Here is a 12,494-nt window from a genome sequence, read left to right as displayed (position 1 = left end):
TGAATAAAAAACCTGAACAAATTTACCTTGGGGCCTGCATGTCCATCGCGGCCTGAAGGACCATCATTACCAGGATTGCCCTGTCAGAACATGGAAGAAAAAAAATTCTTAAGGACTACATTTCCTCTCTTCAAATCAACAATTCCTGCAAATGCAAAATCTACTGAAATGCTGATTTCTTTCTGTTGACAGTACAGTTTAAGAATGTGCAATGGAAAAGAACTGTAGGCTAAGATTTACTAACTCTCTCACTGGGGTAAATTTTACATGAAAAAAGAAAAAGAGTTTACAGTCATGAATGTTGAGCAATGTCAACCTTAGCATGCCAATGTCGCAGTGGTGAATTTGCTACTTATATCTTCATACAGATGAAGATATTGTTTCTCAGCTTCAGCTGTATAGAGATGTGCATCACCCGAACCTTTTGGTTCGGGCTTCGTTTTCGGCCCGCCGCAGGAAATTTCATTTTTCCTGCAGTTTGGGATTTTGTTTTTCGTGGAAACCTGATATTTTGGGTTAGTGCGCACTAACCCAAAAAACGAATTTTCCCAAAATTTCAGGAAAAATTCCTTTGGTTTTCGGGGTCCCCGAACCAGGATGAATTAGGAAATTTTGTTGAAATTGCCTAATTTGTCCAAAACAATTGCACATCCCTACCTGAGTTGTACACATTGTTTAAGTCCTTCAACTTGCATTTTGAACTTTATACAGCTAATATATCAAGTGTGAGAAGACTGAATATGGCACTGTTTCAGTGCATGTTTAAGTGGTTTTAAAACACCACTTTAAAAAACTGTAGGCCTTCATTTTTTTTTCTGCAGTAGCTGTACAATTTGAATAACAATAACAATAAACTATTTCAAGGAGAATGAAAAATATAAAAAATTAAAGGCTTTTTGGTCCACACCAGAGTTTTTCTCTTACAGGTTCCTGAACACTATGGACTCTAACTGTAGAAATGAACTTGTATGAGCAGCTTTTTGACTGATCCTTGCAGAAGGCTAGTAAGCAGGTAGAAGTAGAGAAACATAGCCATGATGCTTATTAATATTTTTTAAAGGGATTTTTAAAAATATTATGTCCGCTAATGATGTTTCTGTACTCTCTCTTCCCTAATGGCATGCCCCAAAAGTGATTGTTACCCAAAGCAATGCATACTTTGTGTAGTCATTATTAATATATTTATAGTACTTCTGCTTTTTCTAATTTTTCTGTCTCTCACTCCCTTCTTGAAATGCAAAAAATTACCATTTAACTTCGGATAACTTCCAGCAAATGAAATGAACAGTTCTAATTGACTATTTGGACAGTAAGAAAGAAGTACTGGCATATACTTTACTGTACAATTTTAGGTAAAATATTCATGGCTCCAAACTACAAAATAATTTGACTTACATCACGGCCAGCTTCACCAGGTGCACCATTCAAACCAGTAGAACCAGATGGACCAGAGGAACCACGGGGACCAGGAGAACCTGCAGGACCTGAGGGACCAGAATCACCCTATAAAGAAAACAAGGCACGATAAAATGCATTTTTTTTTTATTCATTAACTACAGAAGAAAAATGGAGGAGGAGGGGGATGGGGACTTGGTATTGGATTGCATTTGGCAATTTACATGCTCATCTAAGCAATGTGGAAAGAATGTCAACCGAACAGACTGGACGGACTAATTTGGTCTTTATCTTCCATCATCTACTATGTTTTAGGGATGTACATTCATAGGCAAATAATTTGCAATCTGAACGAAAAAAAAGCCCTTGTTTGTTTTGGTTGGTATCAAACAAAATAAATCTCTGGTGCCCCAGGAAATCCTGAAAAAATGGGGGGCTTTCATTTCAGCAAATAGTGCATGCTATTTATTAGCAAATAGCATACACTTTACAAATAATTGTTAAAAAGATATCCCTCCTTAGCCCTATTACTCCTTCTATGGCTCTCCAAAATTGAATTGTTCAGCAGTAATGACCATTTATTTCTGCCCCTCTGGCTCTGCTTTTAAAAAGGTGCCAGTCTTGGGGCTGGCTGGCACCAAACAGTTTTTCAGCTGCAAAGCAATATGGCCATAAAGTAATATGGCCGTAAAAGAAGCTTTATGGCCATAAAACTAGTTTCACATCTGTATTGCTTTTATCCATAAAACAACTTGGAGCCTGCTGGCACCATATATTAAACAGATCTGGAGGGACAGGTGTGATTGGAGATCACTTCTATCCATTTCACCTCTGGAGAGCCATGGAAGTGGTAAGGGGACAAAGGAATGGCAGTAGGAGCAGCCATGTGGGGGGAGGACATTTTGAGAGAGAGAGAGAGAGAGAGAGAGAGAGAGAGAGACTGACTAGCTATAAGAGCTGTTTAGTAGATAGCTATTTATATCACTATAGGAGGCCTACCTAGTAACTTGAGGTGAGGTTTATGTAGTAGTGTAGAGGTTAGGGGCCACATCAGTGAAGATTTGATGTGATTTGGAATGATGAAAGGTACACAAAGGTGAGATATGTACATTGTACTCTTGACCTAGCTTGATAGCAGCTAGGTAGGGAGTGCATCAAACTAGGTCGAGAGTACATTGTATAGATCTCATCTTTGTGTACCTTTCATCACTCCAAATCACATCAGATATTCACTGTTGTGTATGGTGCTGTTCGTACCTCTGACTGTGCATGTAAAACTTCCCCCCAAAACCTAGGCCTCCACCAAAACCTCACCCCGAGTTACTAGTTGCCCTCCTACAGTGGTATAAAAAGTTGAATAAGAGGTATACCTCCCCAGAGGTTCTCTCTCTCCCTCTCCCCTCCCCTCCCCCCCCCCCCCCAGTGGTTGCAGGTAGGAATTGAAATAATTGTGGTATTAGTGTGAAAAAGTTATCACACTTTACAGTAATACCTATGCATAGTGCACATTGTGATAAATAGGCTATTATCATAAAACACATCCCTCTTCCTTTTGCATGCGATAGTTTGATGAATCTAGCCCTAAGTTAACTGAATATCAGCCAAATATTCAAACAGCACAGCTTAGCTGGATAAGTCCAAACCTAAGCTAAGTGGCACTGAATACCATCATCTGTATTCATATTATTGGTCAAGCTTTGTATGCTTATGTACCAATTGTATTAAGTTGATAAAAGTAACATTGCTAGATCTTTTGTTACAAGTAGGAAAATTTTATATACAACAATATATAAAAGGAATAAAATGAAATCTGTAATGTGCTGCTACAATTAGATTTATTGTGCCATACTACTTAAAATTGAATCCAATATACGTACATTTGCTCCAGAACCACCTGGGAGACCACGCTCACCTCTGGAACCAGGCAGACCAACAATTCCACGCATGCCAAGAACCCCTGAAGGGCCAGCACTGCCAGGAGAACCCTTAGGAAGGAAGGAAGAAGAAGGCCTATTAATAACAAGTGCAGATATTATAAATGTTTTTAAAAATGCAACTTTACCTTGATTTTGTAGAACAGTATTTACATTTTTTTTGTAATATCTTACTGTTGACAATTCCATTATTTTCTTGACAAATTCAGAAAATGTTTTTGTTTTTTAATATTTTTTGTTCATTTGATTCTATTAGTAATGTGAAATTTGTCCCAGAATAAGTCTCTTAGTCAGCAACCTTTGCTTAATAAGTTTTAATTGCATTTCATATAATAAATACAATTCTCAGAGCTTCAGAAAATCTGAGGGTCAAGTCACTGAAATTAAATAGATTTAAAGCAGCTTTCCATTAAGGCTACTAGAGCTAGAAGTGAGCTATGAAACATGCTTCTTGTGAGTATAACAAATTTTATATCCTATTAATGTTCCATACTTTATATATATATACCTGTTTTGCATGTCATGTTTTCTCATTAAAATGATGCAACTAACTCTGCTATGGATGTCATATTCAATTCATATAGAGCATGCAATGCTATGGATGCCATATTCAAAATTTATTGTTGCATGTACTAGACTGATTTAGATACACATTTTCTAGCCTTGCATTCAAAATGCTAAATTCCTTTGTGGCATTGGCAGTAGACTGATATTAGAAGGATAAATGATATCTAATCAAGCAAATGGAACACTACATTTCTGGGTTTTTTAAAATATATTAACATGCTTAACGAACTTAAACAGAGTGGCCAGCTGTTTTGAATTTGAAGGAACACATATTCTTTTTTTTAAAAAATTACCAGTTTTTGTTCTGTAGAAAAATGTAGCCAATTTAAACCATTTCAATGAAACTTTAAAATGTCCCCTTTTTTCAACCAATATTTTCTGAAGGGTTAGTCAGATTTAATATTTCAATGCTGACCTCTCTAAGAATATATCTAAAGGGCTCATTTACAAATGATTAATGTTGCTGCTATAGTAATATCACTGGTGCTAAAGAAGAGAAACCATTTAGAATCCAGAGCTAATGTGCTGGAATAAAGGCTATTACAACAGAATAATGACATAGTAAATTTTACTATGTTACTGTGATGATAACTTTAAAAATCTCTGTGCAGCTCTATACATGCATGTATATGGGTGCATGGAAATCTACTATAGTATTTTATAATCTGTGCATATCTAGTATGCACAGATTATAAAATACATGTATATCCATTCCCCAACATATGCATGTACGTTTCAGTATAAGTGCGATGCACTGAAAGCATATAGTTTCTATACCTATTACACAAACATATGCTGGATATTTTATGTAAGAGAAAATATAATTTGAATGCGTATAACCCTGATTTATATGTGGAAGTAGGTATATTTTAAAATATGTATGTGTATGCACTTGAAATCAGCAATTTGCAGATACCTCTGCCAGTTCACCCAGAACATTCTCAGTTCATTGAGACCTTCATAGTACTTCACCCTGAAGCCCTCCATTCACCCAGACCTCCCAACCGAAAAAAGCAAACAAGTCTGATATCAATTGTGCTAGATAAGGAGCAGGTGTATAAATGAACAAATAAGTTGCCTAATGTATTTGTGTAAATCTCTAATAAAATAGCAACTATGCTCTTATCCCTTTTTTTTGCAGCTAATGTGGGCATGATACTGAAAATATGTGCATACTTTTGATGTTTATAAAATAGGATATTTGCGTGCAAGTTATTTACATATGTATATGCTAATTTTCCTTGCATGTAACCCTTTGAAAATTTACTCTTTAGTTACTATTCTGATAAAGAGAAGTTGCAATTTGTAACCTAACAGGATATCTAACATGGAAATTGCTCGGACGCTAAATGTCATGTCTCAGCGCACAGCAGTGCTGTGCTCAGGATCTTTATGTCCTATAAACACATGGGATAATGCAAGAAAAATGCAAAACTATTGATTACATTTTCAGTATCAACATAAAGGTTTGCATGCTTTTCTAACCAATTGATTCTTCATTTTGAGTATTAACTAGTTGAAAGTTTCTGTTGCTAAAAAGATATAGGTAAGAATTTCTGTTCTAATCCTGGCTTTTCTCTAGTATTTTATAGAAATGTTTTTATAATAATTATAATTGGCAACATTAGTGTGGCAATAAAAACACTATATCATATATAGGTTTACATTAATAAAATAATTAAGAAACATCTGAAAGTATATAAAGTGACTTACAGCAGAACCAGGCTCACCGGATGGACCTTTCTCACCAGAAGGACCTAACGGGCCCAGAGTACCTTGTTCACCAGGACGACCAACTGGGCCACTATCACCACGTGGACCTCTAGGCCCATCTTTACCAGCATGACCAGCAGGTCCAGATGGACCAGTAATACCCTAAAATAAATAAACAATACAATTACTCCACATGGCAATTCATTGTAATTTAGATAAACGATATTATTCATGCAATCCAAATAAAAGTTAACAAAAGCTTCTCTGCGGCAATTTTTGTATTCCAATGTTACTTCTTATTTAAGAGCATGGTTGAGATACCCAACCCAAGGGAATGATGGGGGTGAGGAAAGTAGCGATCACCAATTCATAACAGCACACCTTTGAAATTGTCTTTCCATTGACTATGGGGTTCCCACTGGGGATGGAAGAGGAAGGCTGAGGAGAGAGAGTCCTATTGGAGTGTTGTGTGTTTGGTGTATAGTAGATAGCATGGTGGTCATAGTGGATGGAATTGGTAGTGACCTCAGATGCCAAAAACTCTGTGAGGGTCTATAGCGCAACGAGAAGTGCTAAATTTACCAGCATCATGGCTATGTTAAAAATGGGTCTCTAAGCTTAAACCCCTGATAAATAAGGATCTTTGAAACATGGCCAGTGTCAGATTACGATATGCTTTGTTTATGCTGCTTATGAGTTATGATGCTGCTCTGCATTGACATTACATGCTATGAATACAGTGTGTCTATAGTCAAAAAAGAAAGACAATTTTGAACACACTTATAGGCAATTTCAAGAGATTGCAGAAATGAAGAAACAAAAGACAGGAAATTTGTTTTTAATTGCATATTCTTAAAATTCTTAAAAAATAAGTTAGGTGGAGGAAGGGAAAACGATGATGAGATTGAATATCATCTATACATATATGAGTGAACCCCCTTCTCTCATTATATTTTTGGGCATTGAATATATTTACATTTAAAGTGATTTTGTCTTTTTCCTTAGATGCGTATTGACACCAAGTGACGTTTTTTTTTTTAGTTTAATCAGTATTTTTCACTTAGGCAGTGGTGTTTCTTTTTTTGTATTCTCTATATAAAATCATCATGTATTTTGTTAAATAAAAACCATCATCATCTTTTATTTATCATCACGCTTCTCCACCATAAGAGTTCAAAGCATGCTAGAGGAAAACGAAAAGGATAGATATCAGTGTAAATTGATGAGTCACAGTATACAGTTCAATAGCAGACATATTTATGATACTTTTAGCTGGATTATAATTGGGGGAATAGGATATAATATTATTACATATAGTACAGGTAAGGCACAACAGATAAAGTTGTTTGTGAGCTGGGGCATACACAGCTCAGTGGTGCTGGGAGGGTTTGGCTCCAGTTGGAGAGCTTGTGTGCATGGGTAGAGCATCAGGGATCTCTTCAGGAGTTTGGGGTTGTGCTGGTATGAATAAATCAAGTTTCCAGACTTAAGTGAGAAAGTCTGGGGCATGTCTGATCTCAGGTGGAAGTGAGTTCCATAGAGTGGGGACTGAGCCTGTGAATGTTCTTTTTCTGCTGCTTCACTCTCATCTCTCTAGGGGCTGGCACCATCAGGCAGCTTGAGATATTGAGTGCAGTGGGCACGTGTGAGTGTACGGGGTGAGTCAGTTCAAGTAGGGTTCTAGCCTTTGAGGGCCTTGAAATCCAGGACCAGGGTTTTGAATATGGCCCGATGGTGTATTGGGAATTAGTGCAGTATTCTGAGGAGTGGGGTGATGTGATTACATTTTCTGGCTTTTAATATGGTGCAGGCAGCTGATCTAACATAGAAATGTATTATAATTAAGTGTAATATAGACTACTGAGAGTCAGGTTATGACCTTTTTTTTTTTATGGGAGAGAGTTAGATTGTCTTATAAAAGAGCGGTAAAGTGATTTTTACTGGAGGAAGCCTCATGCTTGGTATTTTATTTGATGTTTTATTTGATTTTGTATTATATTTGGATGATTATGTGAGGTTTTAATTCTGTTGGTAAATCTCTATAGGTAAATAAATAAATAAATAAATGCTCCGTGGCAACAGTTTTAGTGATATTTCTATTTCACTACATGCTTATGTTTCCAAGACTGACTGCACTTAAAGTTTAAATGGTTTTATCATTACAGTATTTGAAACAGTTCTTCAAAACCAACAATTAAGACCTATAGAGATACAATTCTTTTATATGCATGGAACACTTATACTGAGTGAATAATGTGCTGCATCCAGCCATATACATACTATATATGGTACAATAATGATAACATAGTATTTCGTTGTGAGCGCTTCCTTTTATTTATATTAAAAAAAACAAATAACATTTTTCCACTCCCCCCCCCCCCAAAAAAAAAAGATTCTCTTTCTCTAATGCATGCCCTGCTTTACTCCCATTTCAGTTACTCTGTATCCTCATCAAGGTCAAGTCTGAAAGTACTTCTTGATAGGTAGGCCTTTTTGATTGAACACCACCTGAGGTTAAAGGTGCGGAGGGGAAGGCATGGGAGCTTTTTCATAGACCGGAGGATAAGTTCTCACTAGGGCGCCTATATGGCAATGTACACACACGCATTTCACCCCCGCAAACCCTATTTTCTAGCATGAGATGCTGGCATACATTGTGTGTTCATATCAGTTTATGTGATTTAAAGTAAGTGCTTACATTTTCGAAGATATATGTGCAAGGACCCTAAAACATCCTTGGAAATGCCATTTTTTTTTTTAAATGTGGCGAAATGTATGCCATAATGTCGGGTGACTGAAAACCCACTAACTAAGATTCAGCAAATTGACTTGCTTTATGCCTTGTATTAGATACACAGATCCTGGCGAAGCTTCCGAAAATGTACCTCCTTTAAGTCTATTTTCTTAATTTTGTTCAGAATATTTGGTCCTATCCAGATCATCTGCATCTATTTTGTAGATTAAAATACATGAATGCCACTTTTCAAAATGATCAACAGGAGAGCTGAATATCTTGAAAACAATTTTGGTACGGGGTAGAGGGACATTTTACAGTGCTTTATGATGAAATGAGCTTTTGCTAGAAATTATTTTTCTGCCTGTATTCAGAAACACCAACTCATACAGCTGCTGGCCTTTATAGTCCTCTGCTGTTCCTATTGGGGCTTGTGCAGTGCACAGAGTTTGGCAAGCTCATTTGGGAGGAAGAAAGCCAAAACTGGTCCTAAAAGACTGAATGAATTGCATGTACAGTATCTTATCCACTTGTGCTGGTGCTACTGTTATATTTTGAACTAGAGCTGTGAAGTGTCCAGGCAATAACAATGTATGACTGAAATGCTGTTTACAATTTGATCTTCCACATTTTAAGAAGCCTAAGGTACAACTAATATGTTTTTAAAAATACAATTGTTTAAAATACATAATCATAAATTCAAAATAAATTCCTTAAGAACTCATGATGAGCTGATGCTTTTTTAAATAGTGACTGAGTGCTTTGTAAATCCCCCAAAAGTTGGACTTAAGATATTTAACAGATTCCCCATTGTCTGGGACTCAATAACATTACATGTCATATGGAAATGAATGATAAAACTATTCCCTGCTTAGAATGTTAGATAGCTGCAGATAATACATTTCCTAAATAAACAGATTAATAAATAAAAATGGGACTGGCTGACATTAGTGGACTGAGAACTGAATCCTTGTCCCCATAAAATTATAAATCCAGTCAGGAGTCCAGCATCAGCCCTGGTGATGTGCCTTCATTTTTGACACATGAAGCCGAAATTGTTATCTAATTAAGCAGCTATTGAATGACCATCCTTCAAAAATAATTCATCTATTTCTAATTTTTTTGCTGCATGGCTTTTATTGATAATCAGAATGCTATTTTCCATTGGATACCAAGAGAAAATTATTACATGTGAATGAAATGGGCCCTATTGTGCAGTAAGCGAAAAGTGTCTGATTGGTCAAGGATGAGACTAAATTGGATTGTGGCTTTTGCAGCCCTGAAGAAGGGTCTGTGCTGCCGCTGTACATGTTCCTTTAGAGCACCAATGCAAGTTAGTGACCCCATTCCTGTACAAAATGGAAGATGTGCTTTGCTGTTTCAGTGCATCAAATGGGTGCCCTCCCATCATTCAGCACAAGGCTTATTTTTTAAGTAAGAGAATGATTTACTTGCTTCGATCTGAAACTGGTAGACCATGTCAAAAGGACACATGTTCTTGACTGAACAATAAAACTTATTCCATTCAAATATTAATATTTTCCTTTATGAATAAATCTAAAGTGTAATATTGATTTCTATATTTGCATTTTCCCCCTTTTACCACAAACTGAAGCAAATAGATAAATGGAAGTAGAGAAACTGGAAAACCATTTGAAAAATGCATGGTAATTCTGTGAGATCAAGTACCTCTCCCATGCCCTATTATCAATGATTCATCAGCTTTGTTGGATATTGCTCTCAGCAACTTTGCCAAATACTTACTGAGGGACCAGGAGTACCAATTCTGCCAGCAGCTCCAGGGAAGCCAGTTGCACCCTGTCAACAAACAGAAAATGCAAGTTCAGGGTTCTCAAACAGTAGAAATCAAAAGAATGAAAAAAACCAGTAAATCATGGGAAACACAAAAGACTCACAGCTGGGCCAACTTCACCACGGCCGCCAGGAGCTCCTGCAGGACCAGCAGGCCCCTATACAAAATAAAGAAAATAGAAAAAAATTGACAATATGACAAATCATATGAATCATTTACAGAATCCTATTTCTTGAGTACTCAAGCTGCTTGTTTTTAGTTAAATCTAAATCTCACATTGAAAGTTGTCATTTTTGAAAGTGCACAAATCTTAGTTGATTCCCTTGCCAAATCAGTGGCATACTCTTGGAAAGCTCTGATGTGCACTTTTCTCTAAGCATGACCTGTTTCTGAAAATATCCAAAATAGGGTCATATATGAAATAATGCATTTAACATTATAAATTCTTACTAATTCATTTGCATATGCTGAAACTTTTCAGCACTATGGTAGAACATATGCCAAATATTTTCAACTTTTAAATAAATGTTATTTTCATTTTTTCGTTCTGGAATTATTTTTATATTAGATTTTTTTTAATTGTAATTTTTTTTTAAATTAATAACTTAGGGGGTTATTTTCTAAGCACGCGATAAACCCCTATCGCACGCGAAAAGGGCGATAGGATGCAAATAAGCTGGAGGGGAGGAGTCGGGGCGGGGAGGGGGAGGGGGAGGAGTCGGCCACGGCACCGCTGCCGGCAATGATGTGAGGGACATTATCGCTGGCAGTAGCGAGGCGAATAGCACCACCTTTTACGGTGGCGCTATTCGTGCGAAAGGCTGCAGCTGGCTGCACTGCGGCCAGTGAAATCGCACCGCCGTGGTGCGAACAGCTGTGGCCTTTCGCAGGCCCGCCCCCTCCCTCACCCCCCTGCCCCCTTTTTCGCTGGATTCATCATTCTGTGAAGAATGATGAATCCAGCCCTTAAATTGAACTGGTGGAATTATTTTTCTATTCTAGAGTTTTTTTAAGCAAAGAAGGAAAACATGCATGTTTTTGCTTAATTTAAAGAAGTATTCTGAAATGAAATTTGTGAGTTTAGGGCAGGGGTTCTCAACCCTGTTCTTGGGATACTCCTAAACAGTCAGGTTTTCATGATATCTACTATGAATATGCATGAGATAGATTTGCATGCATTGTCTCATTGCATGCAAATGAGGCAATGTAAAGCCATCTGATGCATGTTCATTGCGGATATCCTGAAAACTTGACTGGTTAGGTGTATCTCAAGAACAGGGTTGAGAACCACTGATTTAGGGAATAAATGTACAATAGAGATCGTACTGTGCAAAATGGCTTTAAAAAACCACTCTTTTTTTTCCAGTATGTTTTATTCCAACCGCTGACTTAGACGGTATGTACATGTGCACATATTCACCTGCCCGCACCCAGGGACACAAGCCATTTTATAACATACATGTGTACACACGTGCATATTATAAAATAGCCTCACCGCATGCATGTGCATGAAATTTTAAGTGGATGCGCGCCTGTGTGCGCAAATGTCACTTCTACCGCATAAGTAGGAGGATTTTAAAAGACATGCGTGCTGATGTCATTGCCAATTTTCCCAGTTCATTGCCAGTTCACCCAGTTAAGGGATAGGACTTCCAACCTCCCACCCAGTTTAATAGCCTCCCTTCTCCCCTGTTAGCCCTGACCTTTAAAACCCGCTGATCTGCCTAGATTTTTATGTTTGACAACTTACACATCATCCAAAGCAGAAGTAAAGTTATGGGCAGGGGACCCCGGCGTGCACCTGACCTACGTACTTTTGCGCTAATTTCAAGTTAAAAATCCAGCAACACCCATTCCCTGCCCAGACCCAGCCCACACCCCACCCCTTTTTAACTTTTCATTTGTGTGAACACTGGCAAGTATGCGTGTATCCGGGTGGCTTTTAAAATCCACTCGGCACGTGCCGGCCCAACCTATTCACCACATCTTCTAATTTCGGAATGGATCAGGTTTTTAAAATTTACCTGTTAGTTTGTTTGAACTATTTATACTCAGAATTGATTGCAAAAAAAAAGCATTCATGTCACCAAATTGCAAGAATTACTCTTATGAAAAGAGGGTTCATATAATAGTTAATTAGTGATGGGATCTACCATATATATCAAGGGTAGGCAACTCTGATCCTGGGGTGCCACAATGAATATGCATGAGGAATATTGGCATGCACTGTCTCAATTACTGTATATGCAAATATCTCTCAAGCATATTCACTGTGGATGTCATGAAAAACCAGGGCTGTTTGTGGCACAACCAGACTGAAGTTGACTACCCTGATTTT

General features: G+C 37.4%; 1 protein-coding gene across 1 annotated transcript in view; it reads right to left on the bottom strand.

Moving 5' to 3' along the window:
* The window catches only part of COL1A2 (collagen type I alpha 2 chain), a 79,339-nt gene that overhangs the window by 15,695 nt on the left and 51,150 nt on the right, over window positions 1-12,494 (bottom strand). Inside the window, exons 38-43 of the mRNA XM_029588900.1 lie at window positions 10,260-10,313; window positions 10,108-10,161; window positions 5,610-5,771; window positions 3,273-3,380; window positions 1,396-1,503; window positions 27-80 (exon numbers count right to left, since the gene is read on the bottom strand). Coding sequence (XP_029444760.1) covers window positions 27-80; window positions 1,396-1,503; window positions 3,273-3,380; window positions 5,610-5,771; window positions 10,108-10,161; window positions 10,260-10,313 — 540 coding nt within the window. The remainder of the gene's footprint in view (window positions 1-26; window positions 81-1,395; window positions 1,504-3,272; window positions 3,381-5,609; window positions 5,772-10,107; window positions 10,162-10,259; window positions 10,314-12,494) is intronic.

This window comes from Rhinatrema bivittatum, chromosome 2 (assembly GCF_901001135.1).
Source record: "Rhinatrema bivittatum chromosome 2, aRhiBiv1.1, whole genome shotgun sequence".
Lineage (NCBI taxonomy): Eukaryota > Metazoa > Chordata > Amphibia > Gymnophiona > Rhinatrematidae > Rhinatrema > Rhinatrema bivittatum.
The sequence above is the reverse complement of the archived record's forward strand: the minus strand, read 5'-3'. Positions and strand labels throughout refer to the sequence as shown.